Source organism: Astyanax mexicanus, chromosome 14 (genome assembly GCF_023375975.1).
Source record: "Astyanax mexicanus isolate ESR-SI-001 chromosome 14, AstMex3_surface, whole genome shotgun sequence".
Lineage (NCBI taxonomy): Eukaryota > Metazoa > Chordata > Actinopteri > Characiformes > Acestrorhamphidae > Astyanax > Astyanax mexicanus.
This window is the reverse complement of record NC_064421.1, coordinates 15,866,718-15,889,153: the sequence shown is the minus strand read 5'-3', so window position 1 is coordinate 15,889,153 and position 22,436 is coordinate 15,866,718. Positions and strand designations below refer to the sequence as shown.

At 36.5% G+C, this 22,436-nt stretch overlaps 2 protein-coding genes across 2 annotated transcripts; both read right to left on the bottom strand.

Annotated features, from left to right (window-relative positions):
- Positions 1-6: 6 nt before the first annotated feature.
- Positions 7-13,065, bottom strand: znf292a (zinc finger protein 292a). Its single transcript, XM_007257425.3, has 8 exons — positions 12,875-13,065; positions 9,034-9,188; positions 8,821-8,899; positions 8,225-8,360; positions 7,839-8,041; positions 7,169-7,305; positions 6,779-6,917; positions 7-6,650 (listed from the first exon to the last, which is right to left on the bottom strand). The coding sequence occupies exons 1-8, from the start codon at positions 13,025-13,027 to the stop codon at positions 444-446; spliced, it is 7,209 nt and encodes a 2,402-aa protein (XP_007257487.3). The 5' UTR covers positions 13,028-13,065; the 3' UTR covers positions 7-443.
- Positions 13,066-15,872: 2,807 nt separating this feature from the next.
- Positions 15,873-17,904, bottom strand: cga (glycoprotein hormones, alpha polypeptide). Its single transcript, XM_007257424.3, has 4 exons — positions 17,824-17,904; positions 16,881-16,979; positions 16,586-16,773; positions 15,873-16,314 (listed from the first exon to the last, which is right to left on the bottom strand). The coding sequence occupies exons 2-4, from the start codon at positions 16,972-16,974 to the stop codon at positions 16,234-16,236; spliced, it is 363 nt and encodes a 120-aa protein (XP_007257486.1). The 5' UTR covers positions 16,975-16,979; positions 17,824-17,904; the 3' UTR covers positions 15,873-16,233.
- Positions 17,905-22,436: the final 4,532 nt, after the last annotated feature.

The window sequence follows — 22,436 nt, the reverse complement described above, 5'->3', positions numbered from 1 at the left end:
ACAGCATTACAGAAAGCATCCAGGTTACTTTTATTGAATATCATGTGGAAGACATATACAGAACTATACACTACAGTGAAGTAAAAAATAAATATATACTTAAAAAACAAAAAAAGATCCCATGGGGATATATCAAAACATTTCAGCATGTGTGTAAAATATTAACTTTAGCAAACGCTAATCTTTAAAAGGGAATTAACGTCATAAATACAAATGTTTCTACAGAACATTTAAAACCTAAATGCACATGGTATTTCAATTCAAGTCCATATTTTGTATAACAATGTCTTTTTTCTTTCGGTCTCCCAAGATCAAATTAATTAATGCTTTTAAAACCACAGATAAAATGTCCTCTGGTGTACCTGTCTGCAGCATGTAATGTTATCTTGTCCTGAGTGCAAAGCTTTTAAGAATGACGGAGACTCGAGTCTCGAACCCAGTCATCAACTGCACAGCCACCTCTTTAAAATGACCATAGGCCGCATGTCCTGAATTTGTTTCAGCAAAAGATCAGCACCACTGGAGAAGTGTTCATCTATAACAATCTTGACGTTGTTCACTGACTCCAGATTAAGAGGATTTCTGAAACAAGTAAAATGTTGGTCTCCTTTTACCTCACGGCCGGCAGAGTTTTTGCGGATAACCTTGGCATGTTGCTGCCGGGGTTTTTCCTGGGGTTTCAATGGCAACCGAGTCCAATACCTTTTACGTGATTTTCTCTTCAACGGTTTTGTGGAAGGAGACTCCTCAAACAGCTTAAGGACTGATGCCTCCAGTCCTGAAGGACTGAAAAGCTTTTGTGCGACACCACTCTCTGCTTGCTCCTCTCGACGGGCAGGTGGAGTTTTTGACTTATCTTTAGTTTTATATGATCTTGAAAGCTTTGCAAAACGTTTCCTAGCAACACCAAAGTTTCGAAGACTTTGTTTTCGTTCTGGATTGAATTTTAGCATCTGTTCTGACTTCCGTGGACGTCCCCTTTTGGGTTTAACTTCTGGAACTGATACGGCTGAACTTTTCTCATTAGCCACCACGTCAGCATGAGGAGGCTCTGAATTCTGTGACTTTGAATTTGGATTAGTCAACGAATTCTCTGCAGGACTTTCTGCAGGTTTAGTCTTTTCAACCTCAGTGGGGGCCGCTGAAGAAGCATCATTTGACTTATTTACATCTTTAAGTCGTAGTCGTGAATACTTCTTGCAAAGTATGAACTGGCTCCTCTGATCCTCAATGTATCGCTCTGTGAGACCATGGGTAGTGTAATGTTTAAATACAAGCCGCTCTGAACTTGAGACTGAGTCACAGCCCACAATCATACAAGGATACTGCAGGGGAAACTTTGCAGTACACATGGCTGACGCTTCATCCATGGACTTGAGTGAGGGCTCTCCAAAGCTTGTCCAGTGGTTCTGTAATTTTACATCCTTTTTCTTGGGTGTTTTCTTTTTCAGCTTGACTTTGTTACTTGCAATATTCTCTTTTCCATTGTTGGGACTTCCGCCGAGCGCTTTTGTCGGTACATTTTGCCCCTCGTCCTTTTTCTGTTTCTGTTTAATGGTTTCGAAATTTGCGTTGTGTTTTTTCATGAGATGTCGCAGAAGATTTGACTTGGTGGTATAAACCCTGTCACAGCCCTCCCATTCACACCTGAATGTAAGGTCCACACTCTCAAAGTCTCCATCTGCTGAGACACGTATTGCTTTGTGGTCATTCTTAATGTGATCAATGTATTTCAAATGGCAGGTGAAGTAAGCCGGGCATTTGGACTGATCACATTGGAATGTGCCTACCTTCACTCCTGACAGCAAAGCACTTGCTTTCTCTATTGTACATCTGTGTAGCAAAAGGTAATGCTTTAATAAACTGGTCACTTTTGAAACAACCTTTGAACATTCTTTGACTTGACATTTGAATTCATGGACCTGGTCAGCAGCCTTGACTTTCTCAGCATTGTTACTGTCTTCATTTGCAGCACCTGATTTTACTGACTGATGCATTGCCTTGTAATGTAGTATCAGGTTTTGCTGTATTGAAAAAGCAGCTACACATCCTTCATGGACACATCGGTATGGTCTGTACAGACTGAGGTCATCAAATTTTTCAATTGAATCCAGCTCAGGCTCAATTCTTTTTTGTATTTTTTCCCTTTTTGGGAACTCCTCTTGCTCTTTACACTTCTTCTTTTTTGGCTTGTTTTTATCCATCGTGTTCTGTTCTTTATTAGGTGTGGAAGTGGCCATGCCAGCTTGCCCCATGTCAAAGCCTATGGTTTTGACAGGAGAAAGGGGGTTTGTAGCACCCAGGTCTTGATTTGCATCAAGTGGTGCAATTTGCGCACTTGAGTTAGCATCCCCAGCAGGTTGAGGGACTTGTAATGACTGTGGTCTTACATCCTCTGGTGTTCTTTTGTTTTCTTCTGGTGTTAAACCAAGACCACAATTCCTCTGCGATTCCATTGCGGCCATACAGCTTACTCTTTCGGTTCCAGGCTCTTGTTTTATACAAACGTTGTCTGCTGGTAAATTTGTCAGTTCTTTTGAGGCATTAGTTGCCGCTACAGTAAAAACTGATGTGAACTGAGGCTGCACAGGCAAAAAGTTGGGGATTCGGTTACGGACCAAGTTATCATGTATTTCATTTGCAGAGGATTTCTTTTTTCGTTCTCTGCCAATTTTCAGTCTTGACACATCCTCTTTTGATAAGTGATGGACATTTTTATAATGGATTTTAAGGCCTGTGGTTCTGGTGAATGTCTTTGTGCACAAGTAGCAAGTGTATGGTGATAATCTGTCTGGGTTTTTCTTCAATTCATTGATCTGCTCATCATTGAAGTCATGTATCCTGCTTAAATGCTTGAACAAAGCTTCCTTCGTCATAGCTCCATAGAAACAGTCTTCTTCACTGCATCGGAATGGTTTGAGAAAGTTCTTCCGGTCAGTGTCTCCATCACGATGAGTTTTACTACTCGGCTTATTTGCAATTTTAGCAGCAGGCATTAGATTGTGAAAGGTAGTCGTCTCATCTTTTAACATGTCTTGCAAAGGTGTCGTCCCAACTTTTAATGCATCCTGGTTAAGTACATCAACTAAATCCAGGCGCCGCAGTGCCCGCTCAATTTCTAAAATGTTGCCATCTTCACCAGAGGGTATAGGTAGCAATCCAACTGAAGAATTCATGTCAATGCCTGTTTCACCTGTCAAATCAGTAGAGAGGTTTGCCAAAGAACTTCCACTCTGAGGTGCTATGAAAGTCATTTTGTATGTGTCTGCTGATGCTAGATCCCCATTCTGAACACTGTATGGGTCATGCAAGTCTGTGAAGTTGCTGAGGACATCTGATTCTGGAGTCCTGATGAGAGATGAATGCATGGTTGAAATATCTGGATCGTTGAGGAAATCCAGAAATGATGTAGGCAATTCAGCAGTAAGATCCACTTCATCTATTGGTCTGCACTGAGAACGCTTTGATAAGTGACCTCCAAGTGACTTTGTGCTAGAAAACTCTCTGTAGCATCTGCAGCAAATGACTTTCCCATCTTTTATTATTGCAGGCCATTTTGTCCTCTTGGATGATTTAATTTTCTTAAATTTTTTGCTTTCATCAGTACCAGGTATCTCTTCAGGAGATATGCCTTCAGTTGGTACTGGGGACATTTCTTGAGGATTCAAATCCTGACTTGACTCAGTGTGGCCAGGTGCACAGACACTGGAAATAGAGAAAGTTTCTGGTTCTTCCTTAACAGGCAATGCCAAATGAGTCACGTTTTTAATCTCTGATGAGAAAACAGGATCGGTTTCGTCAACTGTGATCAATTCTTTGTTTGACTTTTGCCTGTCCTGTGGATGGCTTGAACTGGGGCAGGTCTCTGCTGGGTACGACGAAAAATATGCATTAAAATTCTGCCCAGGCACAGAATGTGCATTGTTCACATCAGGTGGAACAACAGTGTGAGGATTATTTTGCCTTATCTCCATGTATCCCCCAAGATCCTCACTTGATGATCCCTGCGACATCTCACATGGCTGGTCACCATTAAGAGCATGTAACACCCTTAGAGAGCTTGAGACGTATTTTGAGGCTTCATTCATGACACTTGACTGTGAATCTGAGTTCATTGTGGGTGGGGCACTGCTATTTTCAGTTAAAGAAGGAGTGTAGTCCATGTCTCTTTCTGAGAGCAGGTCAGTGTGTGGCATGTATAATGGATAATTCTGCAAGGTATCAGGCATCATTACTGTAGGGAAGTGATTCTGAAGAGGGTAGTCTGAGTTATAGCCATCAAATGAAGATGAAGTCCATGACTGAGGCATCTGTGATTGCATTAAAGGAGGCTGACTGTGGGAGTTTTCAAACCCAGGGCAAAATTTGGCACCAAGAGATTGTGCGTTGACAGAACCAGAAGGAGGCAAAAAAGGGTCAGTAGGCATAGTGTCTGTTGGAAACTTAACTTGATGGATTTCTGAAAACTTCCGGAGTGCTGCCGAGCTTTTAGAGGATTTTATTTTTTTCTTTGGAGTCGGACAACTAGGGATTTTTTGTTCTGATTTTTTTGCAAGGTCTGCAATCCTCTTGTATTTCCTTGAAAGTTTCCACTCTTCAAATGCATCAAAATGCACATTCTTAACATGTCTCGACAGACTTTTTGTAGTGCTGTATTTTCGTGTACAGGTCTCAAATGGACAGATGTGAATGAGATGGTCTTCCCCATTCTCCACAGAATTTTGTGATTCTGGCTCAGTTTTTGTCTTTGTTTGATTGGGTAATTCTGAAGTATGTGGAGTAGGTTTGAGCTGTTTGCATGTAACGCTAAACAGCTTCTTATCTTGAAAGATTAACTGAGCCACAGGATCTGAACTCTTAAGAGCTTTCAAGAACATTGGATCGTCATATTTTACTGGAATAGGTGTCAGTTTCACATAGCATGGTACACGACGACACCAGGTTGCACTGTCCATAGCAGGCTGATCCACGCATGTTGTTTTTGGAGTCTGGGTCACCTCACTGTCTGAATTCACAACAGAAGGAGGATTAGCTGGCAACTGATTATGTGTAACAGATGATTCTGCTGGGGAAGAGAAAGAATGCGCAGGTAGCTCTACAGTTTTGTGAAGAGAGTTCAATGCATTTTCAACAGCTGGATGCGGAATCTTTAGCGGACTGCCATTATTTGGAACTTCAGAAACTTGGTTTGACAATTCCTGATTCAAGGAACCACTTTGAGGCATCGAATCATCAAAATGTTCTTTCTGGTGCAGATTTAGCTGCGACTGAGAATAGAATATCTTGCCACACGTACTGTTTTTGCAGACGAATGTGATGTAGTGCTGTGCTTCGTGATCATACAGTAAGTATGTCTCATTGAACACTCTCCCACAGTCTGGAAACATGCACTGAGCCTGAAAGTCCGTATGCACTTTTCTGTGCATAAGAAGTTCAGCATGAGAGTGAAAGCTACTTTTGCATCCAAGTTGAATACAAAAATACGGCTTTTCACCACAATGCATCTGCAGGTGATCATTTAGATGTGTGACGTTAACAAACTGCCTGCGACAATACTGGCAAATCGCTTTCTGACTCTGTATTTCAAGAAAATGAGTGGCTTCCTCTTCATTTTTGTGAGCTTTCACGTGTGCAACTAAATTTCGAAAGTACTTAAACACTTTCTGGCAGCTTGTAACAGGACACGAACAGTCTTCAGTGTTTTCAACGTCACGTACTGGGCTTCCCCGTTTTAGGGAGCATGCTTTACTTTTGACTTTCTTAGCAGTTTTAGTGTTTGAAGATCCTGCGAAAGTGGAGCACTTATTCATGCCAATGTTCACAGGTTTCACTTGGTCTTCTAGTTTACAGTCAGGCAAAACAGGCTTATTTTTTGCATTCATAGCAGCAAGTCGTTCTTTGCATGACTGTTTTACATGTGATGCTACATGAGGCTCAAGGACTGCCCTTGTCTCAAATGTTTTGGCACATATTGGACAACGGAAAATACCATCCTGGACATGCTTGAGTGCATGCTTAACAATCCGGTGCCCAAGGAATTCTTTATCGCATAAAACACAATACTGCATGTAAGCTTGCCAGTTGCGAAATCTTGCCGACACAAATCCCTGCTCTCTCAACTTCTTCATTTCCCTTTTTTTCCTTTTCTCAGCTTCATGGTCACTGAGGTCATCTGAGGGACTGAGAAGAAACTCCAGATGCTTGAAATCTCTCTCATCATAATCCAATCCTTCATTGTCTTCGCTGTCATTCAGCTTGTCGATGGAGGACACAATTGATGCCTCCTCCCCCATCAGAGCAAGGCAATGACGCTTCAGAGTTTTCCAGTCCCAGAACTCAGGATCAAAAGGCCACTGTGTCTTCAAGGCCAACATCAGATCACAGCGTAGTGAATTTGGAATCGGGAGGCTTTCCTCCTCAAGCTTTTGGTCAGGCTCATTAAACAGCGTTTCAACTGCGTAGTATGAATCCACAGTGGGCTTGGCAAGAAATTCAGTTAATTGACATGCTCGTTTTACTTCCAAATCTAATGGCAACAAGCAAGAAATTGTTTTGCAGATCGTTGTACTGCAATCTTCAGTGCCAGTCACTCCCACTTTCAGAGCCTGAATGCACATTTCAATGCATACTGGAAGTCCTTCATTTTGAGCCTTCCAAAAAAACAAACAAACAAAAAAAACAGACAAACGCATGATATTTTTAAACTTATTTAAGCATGAGTATTTTCAAATAAGTGTAATTATATATTTAAAATAAATGAATAAATAAATAAACTCACCTCTGCTTGGATAACTTTGATGAAAAGAAGGATATGATAAACACTCCCAGAGAGTTGTGCTAACAGTCTGCATTGATCTAAAAAAGCTTGTGCTGACTCAAGGCGTATCAGAAGCTTACTCCAAAACAGTGTCAGTTCCCTGCAATGACAAAAGGGGTCAAAGGTCATTGAAAGGAACAAAAAATAATGCTACACTGCCTGCCCATTAATCCAAAACACTGCAACTGTGAATCAGTTAAAGGTAACTCTCCAACAAGTATTAAAACAACTATAAACTTCATTTATCACTGTATAATTAGCAAATGGAAAAGCAGCCATATATTGAGATTTCAAAATGTTCTGAATTTCTATAAATAACAGAAAGTATAAAAAAAGGTTTTAAAAACATACCAGGCACAATAAGCATCCCCCTGGAGAAGTTGGCGCTTCAGAAAAGCAGTGCAAAGGCTAAGAGCACCCTTTTCGTTTTCCTCAGATTCTAAATTACAAATCATGTCCAGAGCATCTCTGCAATCTATCTCCTTAATCTGGAAGAAAAGAAAAATAGTGAACCACATAAATCTGTTACTTAAATGAGCAGGGGCAACTAAACAGAAACTTCTTAAATTAGCTCCTAATTATTATGATGCTAAATAAAGTCTTTGAAACCCAATGCACAGATCTGCGTGACCTAGGGATAAATAGTCTCATTTAAGTTAAATTCTATTGGTTCTTTAAAATATGGGACTTGGTTATGAACCTTTTACTGACACTATGACACAGTAAAATATTAAAATAGTAAAACTAATTAAAATGCAAGAATCTTTCAAATAATTAACTTTCCCATAATGTAATATTTGTATATTATATAATTACAATTGGTACAACAACCTAAACCAAGTAAACCTTTTTGACAGTTTTACTGTCAAAACTGTTTAGATCAGTTAAGTGCAGGTTATGCTCAAGCAACCATAAAGCCTAACTAAACTGTTAAAAAGAATCCTCATTTGATATTTTCTTACAGATGTTACAACTGTTCACTAAATAAATCTTCTTGCTTTAAATCTTAAAATTCACTCACCTCTTGCATTAACTCTTGTTGAGACATTGTTTCACATAAACACACAAGATACATCTGTTTGAAATTCTTCTTTCCACCGAATTCTGGAAACTCTGCACACGTCTTTGCAAGTAGTGCAGCTTTTTCAACACTTTTCTGTTTGATAAGGTGCTTTATGCGCATATCAAGTAGTGTAGGTCCTTCCTGTGCCAGAAACTCATGAACTGTAAACAATAAAAATACACTGATTTAAACATAGCAAGCAAAATCAAGGGAATCTGTAAGATGTACTCCTGCACAAGGAAAGCTAATATATGTATTTAGCCACTTAGACAGTAGCTAGTGCTGCATTTGCATACACACAACATTAAAGTCTAAATTCAAATGAGTAACAGAACGTATTTTACCTTTTTCAACATCTGTCATGCTATCTGACAGAAGGCTACACAGAGTGGAATTGTTCCAAACACCACTTTCTTCAGCTAAAGTCTTCAGAGTGCTGAGCTGCAGATTCCCATTCGCCTGAAGAATACTATGAGCCACCTGTAAGAATTAACCAATAAGTAACGGTCACATAAGTTAAGGATGGACAATAATATATATAAAATTACAAAATGCTATATACTTTGATATTTTGTGGCCATTATTGGCATTTTCTCTGTGGCTTTTTTACTGTTCATATCAGCATGGGATTATATTGTATCAGCCAAAATTCCAAAATACATTTAGAATATACATTTTGACCAGCCCTACCTATAATCCAGACACCTAACCTCTTATTTATGCCTTGTCAATTACACCTTGCCTTCTAATTTTACATACGAACAAATACAGAACACAGTGAGAACAGCAGTCAACATGTCTAATAATAACATATACTAGGACAAAACTATAGATTGGATGTAGATACATCTAGGAATTATCGACAGAGCAGCTTTGTTGAAAAAAATAACCTGTTGTTTCAGAAAGCCACATAAGGTTTAATAAACAGACTTTTTCTGACCTTGACAGAAGACTGAAATTCTTCCCATAAGGCACCTGGGACGTTCTCAGAGACTGAGAGCAGTAAATCCAGACAACTCCTATAAAAAAAAAATAAATAAAAAAAAAATCAGACATTTACAATGTAAAATATCACATCATAAAACACCTAAAACTTTGTAACGACAAAAAAGAGCATATAACAGAAAAGCATACTGAAGTTATTCATACTTACAAAGCTAACTTTTCAAGTACAACTGTGACGTGTTCACATTCGGGAAACAGAGAAGGGGTAGCTTCGGCAAAGCATAGTATAGCCACTGTATACATCTCCAGCAAAGGCAGTGGATTTTCCTCAGGTTTCCATTGGCCTCCATATTCCACAAGTATCTGAAAACAGAGGATATAATTAATGAAATATACTGGACAACCTATTAGCACAAAAAATGCACTCTGATTCTGAATACTGATTCATAGTATGTGAACAAATGTTTGCAGGCAGCCCTTCTAAAGAATGATTTCAACTACTGTAAATGTACACCCACTGCTGACACAGATGTGCAAATATACATACACAGCTTGTCTAGTCCCTGGTGAGAAGTACTGCCAAGAGAACTGGCACCTTGCCTAATGCCAGATGTGGACTAAAGGGTATAAAGTTCCCCGGCATTAAGCTGTGGAGCAGTGGAACTGTGTTCAGAAGAATGATGGTGATCCATCCACAACTTTACTAAGACACTTGGTACTGAATGCAATCAATTGCTTACAGCAATGCTCCAATATCAAGTAAAATGCCTCTCCGGAGAGACAGTTACTCCAAAAAAAAGCAGAATAAACTCTTTTCAATACCCTTGATTTTAAAAGAAACAAATTAATATGCAGGTGTCCTGATACATTTGTGCATAAAGTTTATGTTTCATGTGGCATAATGATGCATTCTTAAAAGGAGGTCCATTATTATTCCTTCTTCTTGGGTTATTCTAACTTTACACAAACCAAGATCACAACAAAATGTGTTAAACATATGTTTCTGTTAATGGCACAAAAAATATTTTAAAAAAATAAGCTTGATTTAAGTATTCCTATACTTGAGGATCCATTTTAGGACTCAAAACAACATTTCTGGCCTGACTATTTTATTTTTTTTACTAAAGGCTAAACAATAAATACAGATACTGTTAAAGTCTATTAAAATGTACTATGCGTTTATTTAGTTTGTATTTGTGCACACTCTGAAAGCGTACAGATACAGTTAAAACAAGCAGTACCACTGCCCCAAGAACTTGCCAAAGAAGAAACTCATCATGTATCAGTTATCTGATGATCTATTTAGAAAGTACATATTATAATTAGAGGAAATGTAGCACAGTAATAAATATGAACACACTGCATATCACTAATTTACAAAACATCAAGGATTAGAGCTGTGTCTGACCTATTAAAGTGCTTCTTGTGCAAAAAGTATATAGAATTGTGACAGTAGATAAAACCACAATATAAACCACAACTGTCTGTCTCTGTTATATGTAATGCTAATAAATCAAAGAACTGACAGGTACAGCAAGACAGAACATGAATGACCCAAGAGTGGTGTTATGTATATGAAATATGTATATCGTTAAAGGCATTTATTTAGCAATTCAAGTAATGTTGGCTAAATAATGTCAAGAAATAGTGTTATCTGATAGCATCTACACAAAGCTATGGCCACAAAAACATGTGCTCCTAGATAACAATAGGCTGGCTTAAGAGCCAACAAGACCTTGTGAACTTTTGAGTGCCCTCTGCTGTATGAATGTTTAAATTATTTTAAGTAAATATATCTGGTAAAGAAATAAATGTAAACTTTTTTTTTTAGGTTTAAAGTTATGTTGCCATTTCTGGGCACAACAATTTTGTCAACATAGGAGGCAGCACAGCACAAAGATTTCATTTCTTCAAAATTAGTTCAAACAGACTTTCAGCTCATGACAGAAAATGAACTAAAGGGCATGTCTGTCAACGACTCTCTGGGAGTATCCCTTATGCTTAAAAAGCATAAGGAGCACGTTTTAAAGTCACTGATAAACATCAACAAATAAACTAATACGTTTTTAAAGATCTCTTTAAGCTTACTTAAGAAAAATGTGTCATATGCTGTGAAATGCAACACCCTTAAAATGAACAATGCGCAAACTACAATTTCCAGCACACCGGCAAAGCCTAAACTATGTCCATATTCAAAAAGGTTTGCTGCTCCTATATGGTTCACCAATTTAAACAGTCTTAGCTTAAATACTAGGGATGCACCAAATATTAGACAACCACAATTAAGTGGCTGAAAATGACAAAAATCATATCACAGCAAGCCCACACAAATTTCAAGTGACTTGGTCTACTGTGGCTTTCTGTGCTTGTGATATGGCGTACATTTCATGTAGTACAGTCAAAATCTGGATTGTGAGTTGTGGGATGCTGAGGACTCATACAGTGCTCAGAGTCATGAAGCACTTGTGTGACTAACTCACTAAACTTACTTGTCTAACTTTTCATTAGCTAGTTTAATCCACTTTTTGCTCTTCTCAACCTTGTCTTCCTCATGCATCGCATGCATGTTTTAAATTGGAATCTCTCTACAGAGTTTTATAATTGCGATTTTGTGACACTTCATAAAATTATGATAAAAGAAGAAACAGCAATAATTTTGCAGCGGCAGGCCATTACAAAATGTAAGAAGTGGAAACACTGTATTGTGATTTGTTGTTGTCATGTCAACTGGGATGTTAATTTGGGTTAGTCTTAAATACTTATTTTATAAATACTGTATTTTTGTAATTTAGAGTTTTTTTTGCACTAAATAGAAAGGAAAATAAACATTTACAGTAATTCATTAATGCAAAGATGGAAAAAAGATGGAAAATGGCCTTATTGGCCTATGGCCAAATGATTCCTTTTTGGTCAAAATGTTTCATTTTGGTGCATCCCTGCAAAATACCCTTGAATGAAAGATTGCATTAACCTCACAGCTGGTGATCACTGCTCGTTTCAAAACAACTCACTCAGTATAATTACTAACATACTGGGCTGCACACGCGTTTAATTACAGACATACAGCCTGTACTGTGTTTATATAAATGCATACTATTAACAGTAAAATGTCAGGTGGATTATTTATTTAATTATTAGCTACATTCATTTATGTTTGTGTATTAATGCCTTCTTATGATTTTCACCCCATGCTGCTGCCCAGCCCCGTCCTTCTGTCCAGCTCGACCTAATTATAATAAAAATGTGTCTCTTCTGCAGAGGGAAATCAATACAGCTTGGTAGCTGCTGCCAAACATCCTTCATTTCAGCCACCTGGTCACTGCATCCATTTTTATACAGACGCACGAAAAAAACGACTGGATGCATAGAGAGAAAAAAACAGACATGTATCCAAAACATTTGGCATTAATCTGTGCATTTTCGGCCATGAATCCCAGGGCAGTGCTGGAAACTGCAGCAGGAGGAGCAGTAGCACCGTTTACGAACCCATTTCTAATTCTCGCTGTTCAAGGCTCTAAAATAACGTTTAAAAAGCATCCTTATGGCAAAAGGCTGCGTGCACGCCCGCATTTTAGGTCGAGACACTCCCTTATTATCAATGCAATTAGCGTTAGGTACCACAAAAAGCTAAAGCCAGCTAGCCACATAGCCGAGTAAGCTATACACACAGCACAGAGCACAGAGGGGGCTTGGCAGCCTCTACCTGCAGCGCCCCGCTGCTAGCTAACTAACGACCCTCCAAAAACACTACAAAAATAGTCCAGTAAAAAAACCCTCAAACAGTCCTGCAGTTCGCGCGCGCGCCTCCTCACGCGAACCCACGATTCACTACAGCGCATCGCGCACGCGAGCTTCTGTCTCAAAGCGAGGCTCCTCGCTAAACCGCCGGGGTTTCAGTGCCCCTCCGCGCAGCTGGCTGCAGGAGTGCGGTATGGGAGCTAGCCGTGCAGGCTAGGCTAAACTATGCTAAGCTAAGCTCCGCTCTGCAGTGATGGAGCTGTAAAGGCACCGGAGAAAAAGACAAAAAACCTGCACGGAAAATCACACACCTGGCAGAACTCCCGGCAGAAACTAGCGGAGGCGTCCAGCGGCGATTCGGCGCTGTCCCGGAGCGCCGCGGTCAGCCCACTGAAGCGCTTTCTCAGGGCCGCCGTCTCTCCCCTTGTGCCGCGCTCTCTCTCGGCTGCCTCCTCCTCCGCCATCTTCGCCACAATCACGGCGTAGCGATGTCCGACTCGCCTGCGAACCGCTCGCTTGAACCAGTTCTTTTCGATAAATTGCTCGAACCGATTCACAAGCCACAAATGAATCGCAGTGATTTTTCTTTACAAAAAGTCTTAAGCGTCTTCTTGTTTGGTGGGATATGTGCAGTACTTACGCTAAGCTGAATATAACTCTCAAAACTGAAAAAAAAAAACATACTAATGAATAATGAAAACTTACACATTATGTGATTTTTATTATTATTATTATTATTTTTTTTTATTATTAAATTTCTCTTTTCGTATGCTTGGGCCTTTTTCGCTATATGGTGCAATTCTAAAAAACATATTTTCATACATTTGTATTTAGGTATTAAGTTAGATTTAAGTAAGTTTGTTTTCATGAATACTAAAATATATTTTGTTTATAAATCCATACCAAGTATGTTTAAATATTTATATTTTACTTCCATTACACTATATATTTCATAAAATATATCTTTTTATTAGAAATGGCAAAATATATAATATTCCATTACTGCAACACACAACAAATACATGATTTGTCTAAGTATTTGTTCCAACTTATATTTTAGTTGGACCAGAGAAAAAGAACATAAACATTTTACAAATATTTTAAAAACAGCTGCTACTCATTTGTTTTTGTCTTTTGTGCTGCAGTTACAATCTCGCAGCTGGTATCCTAAATACAACAATATCTACATTTAGAATTAGATATTACATTTGAGTAGATATTAACGTTAATTTTTATTTATTTTCTGTCATATTGCCTAGCCCTAGTTTTATCTATTCTCCTTTTTAGGTCTTTATGAAATACCAGCGCAAAATACAACGTACTATATACTAAAACAGCCTCTTTAGTATTGCATTGTATATTTCTTCAGACTGCAAGTATCAGACTCAAGCAGTTAAACATCATCATACTAGCTAAGCATCATTAGTGTCACTCTCCGTATCACTGTTTTGTGTTTCAACAGTTTAGCTACGAATTTGAAGCACATTTCTTAACAACCTTAAAAGTCTTTTGAAAACATGCATAGTATTAGGCACACCCCTCCCCCTCTCAGATAGGGCCCTTGTTTTGATCTTTCACACATGACGACAAACGAGAGACCCCATACAGATCAATGGGCGTGTCTTCAAGTTTCGACTGTTTTTTTTTTTTGTTTCATATAGTATTAAAGTACCAATCACTACGGACATTAGATTCACTGACTGAATCAAACATCACGGTTAAGGACACTGCTTGTTGAGTTGGTTTGACTCTTATTTTCAGAGCTCCGTCTGTAAGGAGGGGCGATAATAAAGTTACGTTGAACACTGATCCCTGCGCTTTTCCCAAGCTGGAAAAAAATCTTGTGATCGATTCGTTGAGTCTTGCAGCATCGGTTCAGTGAACCGAATCAAGGTAGCATGTGTGCGCTCAATGAACAGCGATTCGACTCCTACTGACCTACTGACTCCGTGGCCTTATGGTGGAAGAGGATTTTTAAGAACAATACATTTGAAAAATAAATTTGTTTTAGCCATGATTTGTAGCAAAACGTGTCAGTGAATCATTTCATTCAAAGAATAGTTACGTTTGAGCTTGAGCCTGTGTGTCTAGTTAGCCTATTTAGATCTCTCTTTAATTAGCCTATCATTTAACATGGTGTGATTGGTGGCCATTTTAACTGCTGGAGCATCTGATTGATGTTAAATCACGGTTAGTGCTATAGTCAGCTATTTTTTACTCAACTATCATATAACAAGATATTAAACAAATTGATTACTATTTATTTACCATTTATTTACTGCTAGCCTATGTGCAGTCTCTCTGGTCACTGCTTACAATGCTCAATCTAAACTTTTGCCTAAATTAATTATTTTTGTATCATCTTGATAACAATATGCAAGTTATAAATGTTAGTGTATTGATGCAGTTTTGCTTTGTGAGCCACAAGCAGCAGTAGGTTAGAAATCATTTTAATAGACTGTTACAGTCTATGCTGTTAATAGTTGTCTTGGATTTTGCCCTTAAATTTGACCTAAACTTATTATTATCATTATTGTTGAGTCCCATTGAGATAAAAAAATCACTATAATAAAAGAGAGACCTGACCAAGATACCATACAAACTTATAGCACATTAAAATACAATATGTACAACTATATGTACAAAATTGTAAAACATATTACAAAAACATTTTTAATTGACCACATTCTATATGATGCACTTACATTTTCCAATAGACATAAGTACTTCTACTTTAATATCTTTCTGCAGATTATCCAATGTCCAAAGAAGTTTTCCCCAGAGCTGTCAAAACCCTATGTACATTTAAAACAACCACCTGGAAGAGTGCAGTTGAACACTACCTGAGATAAAACAGAAATGAGAAAGCTGGAAATTTATCCATTACTGCCTAATACATAAATATATACTAATGCTGTTGTCTTAATGTGCTCATTGATGTCCATCCAATTAAACCACGAAGAATGTAATAATGAACAAGAAACATTGCAGTTAAAATCAAGCTTATAGATGCATGGTATACTGAATTAAGTCTAAGTAAAAACAAATAAATGCATGCATATACTATATATCACCATAATCTATCACAGCCAAAATGTATCTTTTACTATTTTTCTTCACATTAAATTTAAATCAAGGTTTCATTTCTGAAACAAATATTCACTTTGAGATTCCTAACTAGGTTGTAAATATAAATGTTAAATGAAAGCTTGTCATGTTTCCAAATAACTTCATACTTGTACGCTGTCATCCTTTAAATTGCTTTTTTTTTTTTTGAAATCTGCAATTAAGCTTTTGAGAAAATTATAAAACTTAGTGACAAACAGTGGAAATGTGGGAAGAAATAAAGCATTAAACAAACTACAGCTGGGTTGCAACTGAGGCTTTATTCTGAAAATTAATTTGGAAATATTAGAATTGAGATTGCACTGGAAAAGTACCATATTTTAGCAGGCTTTGCTAACTACAGATCTTGTTCTAGTTATATTAAAAGATGAGTGTAACCATTTTATATTTTTAACATATGAAAACCTTATAAAGCTCACAATACAAAGCTTGCACACTGTCAGCAGTATAACTTCTTTAAAGTCAAGTGACGTCTTCACAGTAGTAGCCAAGCAAGCATCAGTATCCTTGTCTGGAGGTAATTGAGGAATTGAGGGTCTGATATCTAGGATTTATGGTAATAGCAAGTGCTGCAGTGGCAGTCTGTGTGGTTCAGTACATGTGGTTTTATGTTGTTGACAAAAACCTGCAGAAGCAGAAAAAGTAGACAATGTGAAAATGTTGTATAAAGCTGGGAAATATGAACATATTTCATAGAAATGGGACACATTTTCTATTGTGATAAATGATGCAGATCTCTGAGTATACTGTGGTTTTCATGAGTGTTTTAAATACACACTGCCCAACTGCACTTTTTATTACATAAATTGTATTTAATCATGTTTATTTGAAAGTTTAGAATAATTTGAATTAAAAAATAACTGTAGTATTTAATGAAATATGTTGAATAATGTTACCCTTTGGATTTCTTTGGCAACACAGCATGTGGCCTCCGATGTGATGTTCTTGGGGACCAGCATTGTCTGTTTGGAGCGGAGTGGAGTCGGATAAGCCCTGGAAAAGCAGCATCCCATGCACTGATACACAGGGGCGCCAGGTCTGGAGAAGACGGTGTTCTCCCTCAGTTTGCAATCCTCACAGCCAACTGATAAAGGTAAAATAATAAAATAAATGATAGTAATGTATGTTTTACTAAATGGCATTTTAGATTTATCTGTTTCACAGGCAAATAAATAAAGGTTTTGTACTTACAGTACATGTCGTTGTGTGGATAAAGCTGTCCGATCTGAATTAGAACTGACAGCAAAAGGACAGCTGCTCCCGTGTATTTAATGATCAGAATCATTCTAGCTGTAAAAGAAAATACGCATAATTTACAAAATAAAATAAATTACATTTCTGATATTTCTTGATATTGGGAAGAAATTGAAAATGCAAGAATGTTTATCAGATTTTACCACAAGTCAATGATTAAACATGTCTACAAGTCTGTGTATCCAGTATTGGAATATGTGATATATGAGGTTGGGTAGATATACCATGAAAAATGAGAACTGCATAGATATTTTGTTTATCAAGCAGGAAAAAAATGTAAATATTTAATTTGAGATTACACAAGACATTTCATACGTTCATGTTGCGATCGTAGTGCTGAAACAATACGTGTTATTTTTTTTATAAATTATCAATTGCTATTATACTAAAATGAAGCCAAAGAGTAAGTACTTCTGAAACCTTTAAAAAAAAGCTTTATTTTTTTGTGAAATAAAATATGTATGTGTAGACAAAAACTAAATTTGAAGATTAAGAAATTTCAACACAATGGAAAGATTCTACAGCCGTAAAAATAATACTGTTATTCATCAACTTTAAACCTAACGCTTGCTGTAACAATAAGTTTTACCGCAACCTAACTCAACCCAAAAGCTAAACTCCTAGTCCTCACTTCTCTCCTAAGCCCTGGGAAACTGTCTACAATATTGAGAACTGTCACCAAATGGTTTATTATTAATTTGAACATATTTCATATAAGAGACTATCCAAACAAGGATTCTCAGACATTGGTTTGTTTAGCATCTTTATATTTGCATATCTTGTTTGCGGAATAGTTATTATTTTTACTTTGCTTAAGAGTGTATATATTTAACATCACAAAAGTCAATTTTATCAATGATAAAATATTCGAGAATATTACCTCTGCTGTTCTTCACCCCAGGAGTGTCTTCAACTAAAACCTCAAAAAGTCCTCTGAGGGTTTTATACCATCCCGCCCCTGCCTTTGTATGTCTGTTAGTTAAATAAAACCCCAAAATCGCTCCCCCTGTGGCGTGAGTCACTGCCCACCTTTAGCTGACCTCATAGTCCATTAACTAAATGAATGGAATATTATGCATATGCAGTGTGGAGAGCACTACTTGGACCTAATAACACATTGTCCCTGACTGTGGACACCATATATGGATTACAATGATAGAGAAAACATAATCTGGTAGATGTAGACATCATATTACCATAAATGTATCTTGCTTAACATGCACTTACACAAAAATCTAATTTTGAAGTTGTTATTGTTTTGACATAAAAATGATCTGCCAGATGTTCTTTACATAGAGTTAAAATTTAATTATGACTGGATTAATACCAAAATTTCCAAAGGGGCTTGGAAAAACATTTTTCTTTTTTGACTGGGGGATTTTTCCTTTTCCTGTAAAATTACTGTTTTGGAGACAATCCGATGAAATGCATGTTATAGACATTCACGGGAAATGGTTGATAAAATATCATGAGGTTGTATTTTGATCAGCTTCTCATAAAATAACCCATTTACTATTGTAGTACACTATTGTTCAGCTTGAATAGCTGTTAATTTCACCAGTAGTCCATATTTTTCAAACTGAAAGTCTTTAGCCTTTTCATTTCTGTAATTAATGCTTGTAACCATCTCTACAGTCCCACTCATTGTATTATCTACCAAGGATGAATATTTGCTTGACCTGCTATCTCATGATCTTTCCATTGCCAGTAATCCACTTATCCTTGGTTGTGTTGGAGACCAGTGTCTAGTCTGAGACAGATGTAACTCTATACTCACTGTGGCAGATGGAACACACTATCTAAGGTTAAAAGACTTATTTGGCTTCTCATGGTTTCATGCAAATTGGTATACGGTAAAAGTGCCTGGTGTTGGTTCTCAAATTAACATATTTGGAAAATGTAAAATTCTCTCCTCACTCTATCATGGTTGGATACAGATAATTTATTATTGGGCCAATATAATGGAAAATCGGACTGTCCCAACAATTTGATATTAAACAGCACCATTCATTCCCAAATCCATACAGAGCATATATATAAGGGTCATTATCGAAATACTGCATCTGTTGGTGCCTGATAACTTAAAAAAGTTCTTTTTTTATTCTTGTTTTTTTTTGTTTACTCTTTTGACTTCAGAGAATGCAAAAATCAAGCAAGCTGCATGACAGGTGCACAATTTTAGCAAAACTGTGGATGACCTATAATTTTGAATGGCTAATGGTAACCTTGTTCTGTTTCAAATATACATTTTGTTTTCCTAAAATTATCTTAATGACCATGATATTTTACACCAACTACGTGGACATTTTTACATTTACCTGAAAAATAATAATAAAGTTAAAATAATATTACTATTTTCTGAACAAGCAGAAATTATTGTCTGTTCCTTTAAAAAACAGTTTGAGGGTTGTGTTGGTACTGGTGTTCTTAGTTACCGTTTTAAGTAACTTTTTAGGGCCAAGATATCAGGGTGATATTATAGCTATTATTTACATAGCTAAATATTTTTATTAAAATAGCAACTGAACTGAACTGAAATGCCAAACATTTTAAAAATTAAGGTTAAATTTACTCTAAATATGTTTTTTCAAGATTAATATTGACAATGTATTGTTAAATAGTGTTTAAATTAAGTTTAAACAGAGCATTTTTAAATTGATATTGACCCATAAACAACAACAAAAAACAACACATTTCCTAAACCCTTAATCAACACTTCATTCTAAAAAAAAAAATAAACTAATATATCGGTAGGTCTTCCCTTTGCTCTCCAAACAGCTTCAGTTCATTGTTCATTCCACAAGATGTTCACATTCCTGTGAGCTTCTTGTTCATGCTTACATGTTTGCATACATAATACATATTTGGAAATGAAAATGACTAGAAATCTGAAGTAAATCATAAAAAGCAAAACTATTACAATATTCATTTATTTCTGTATTCTCATGTAAACTATGCAGACTCCTTATTGAATAAACCTGATTAAAGCTCTATATCTAATTCACACAGCCTTCATGAGTTTGATTCAAAGGGAACATAGCAATCTCCGCAGAGCTGTGGGCCGGAAGGAACCCAGTGTTAGAGAGTGTAACTGGTGAGATCTTGGTCAGTAAAAGGTAGCATGTGCCTCCAGATCAGTGGTGATGCACACTTCTGTCCACATGATGGCAGTATAGAGTAAATATGTATTATATATATATATATATATATATATATATATATATATATATATATATATATATACGTATATATATATATATATATATACGTATATATATATATATATATACGTATATATATATATATATATACGTATATATATATATATATATATATATATATATATATATATATATATATATATATACATACGTATATATATAGATATAGATATATAGCTATATTAGTTATTGGTCAAAAGTTTTTGAGCCTGTGAAAGTGAAGAGTATTTGTAAAAGATTGCTGAAAATCTACACTTCAATCACATCTTTACAAACAAAAATTACAACAAAAGTTGTTTCACTGGTCTTCTGGATCATCTGAAATGTTCTATTCTTTTGCTTTATTTGGGGAGGAAAAGGCCACATAGTATAGACCAGTGTATGTATTTTTTAATAATGCACACATTTGGGAAAAAATTATGACTCAACCCATACTGACTAAAGAAGGAGAGTGTGGGACAATGTTCAGTTATCACAAACCTTTCTTGTAACAGTTGTATTAACAACCAACTAATTTGGTAGCTTTGTGTGTAGAGTATTTTAAGAATATATTTCTGTTATGAAGAATGAAATAGATATATAAAAGAAATGGTTATGATGGTTATAAAGACCCAAAGGTGTGCTTAAACACTAATTTTTATACTTTTATTAATACAATACATTTGAAGTAAAAAGTACAAAAAGTCATTTTCTGCAAATGTTGTTAATTATGAATATTTATGAAGAATAAAGGTTTTCCAGATACAGATTAATCCCAAGCTTACGAGAAATAGAATTAACATTACAAGACAAAATAATGTGTGCACCCCTGCCATACAACACTGAAAGTTAAAAGCTTTAAATAAAAATGTTGGTTATGCAATTGCTCTTAACTCTCTACTGAAGCATTGCTGTGAGGATTTAACTGTCTATAATGACAAGAGCATTGGTGCTTAAGTCAAGGTCTTGTATGGGCGGTGTCACTAAACATTTGTGATGCAGCATTAAGGCAGGAAAGCACACTTAGGTCAACAAACAATATATGCTGCCTACATTCATGCATTTCTTAACAAGATAATGCAAAACTACGTGCTGCACACTTTATAAAGGCATGGCTTTGGAAGAGCGTTGTAGAATCTTACTGTAAAAAAAGTTTTTGGTAAAAATGAATAGTTTAATTAAATGCTGAAATGTTATTGAAATATAACTGAATTGGGTGAGAGTGTTACAGTGGACTAAAGGCCAAAAGCCTGCATGAGCACCCTATGCAGTGGAGCATGTTTATTCTTCTGCAATTACGTCTGCATCTGAGTCACTTTGTAGTTTAAACCACCAGGGCAGTGTTGGGCACGTTACTTTGAAAAAGTAATTAGTTATAGTTACTCGTTACTTCTCCAAAAAAGTAACTGAGTTACTAACGGAGTTACTCCACTATAAAAGTAATTAGTTACCAGTAAAAGTAACTATCGCGTTACTTTTTATTATTCGCCCGTCAAAAAAAGGAAATCAATTATGCATTTACTATTATTATTAGAAAAATAACAAAAAATAACAAACGAAAATAAACCCAAAATGTTGACAAAAATATAATCTAACGAATTTCAAAAAAATAAAACGAAATTCTCCACACAACCAAAGAAAATTACTAAAACTTGTAATACTGAAATAACAAACCAAGTCACACTCAAAAGAAATATGTATATATAAAACAAAATAATGGACAAAAACAACAATTTAATGCCCGTTAAAATGGTATTAATATAACAGCTTCACCAAAAGAGAATAGAGCTAAGTTCGTGCCCAAAAAATCCGACCCAGCCGGAGCCCGTGCACATTCTGCCCAAGCCCGAACCATAAACTGTCATTATGAGCCTGACCCGATCCGCCCCATAAACTGTCTGTTTTCGGGCTGATTGAATGAGCGAAATATAATCAGAATTATGTTAATTAACACTGTAACATAGAAGCATAGAACTATTATTTAATTTAAATGATTTTTAAGAACAGCTACACACAATGCCGCAAGTCAAACGCGGAGGCGTTCACGTGCGCCCAGAGCTACGTGATTACAGTTTTCATTTTTATTATAGTTTAATTTTATTTTGTTTTTATTTTTTCTGTTCATTTTAGGGTGGGCTTGCTAGCGTGAGCGCTTTACACAAGAACTAACGGACCACGAGTGCCGCGCGCTCGGCACAACAACTCCCGCTGTACAACTCCGCTGTACAACAGCGCTTATAAATAAATTAAACACAAAAATGAGGGTATTCTATCAGTAATTTCAGTTCGTTTT

What these genes read in the sequence shown, in the direction of transcription:
- znf292a (XM_007257425.3), bottom strand. Translation starts at nt 13,027, where the DNA reads ATGGCGGAGGAGGAGGCAGCCGAGAGAGAGCGCGGCACAAGGGGAGAG. An exon ending in GTACTTGAAAAGTTAGCTTT is followed by an intron (nt 8,900 to 9,033) that starts GTAAGTATGAAT and finishes TTTTTTTTATAG; the next exon opens with GAGTTGTCTGGATTTACTGC. An exon ending in AACAAGAGTTAATGCAAGAG is followed by an intron (nt 7,306 to 7,838) that starts GTGAGTGAATTT and finishes CTTTTCTTCCAG; the next exon opens with ATTAAGGAGATAGATTGCAG.
- cga (XM_007257424.3), bottom strand. Translation starts at nt 16,974, where the DNA reads ATGATTCTGATCATTAAATACACGGGAGCAGCTGTCCTTTTGCTGTCA. An exon ending in TCCACACAACGACATGTACT is followed by an intron (nt 16,774 to 16,880) that starts GTAAGTACAAAA and finishes TACCTTTATCAG; the next exon opens with TTGGCTGTGAGGATTGCAAA. An exon ending in TTGCCAAAGAAATCCAAAGG is followed by an intron (nt 16,315 to 16,585) that starts GTAACATTATTC and finishes CTGCTTCTGCAG; the next exon opens with GTTTTTGTCAACAACATAAA.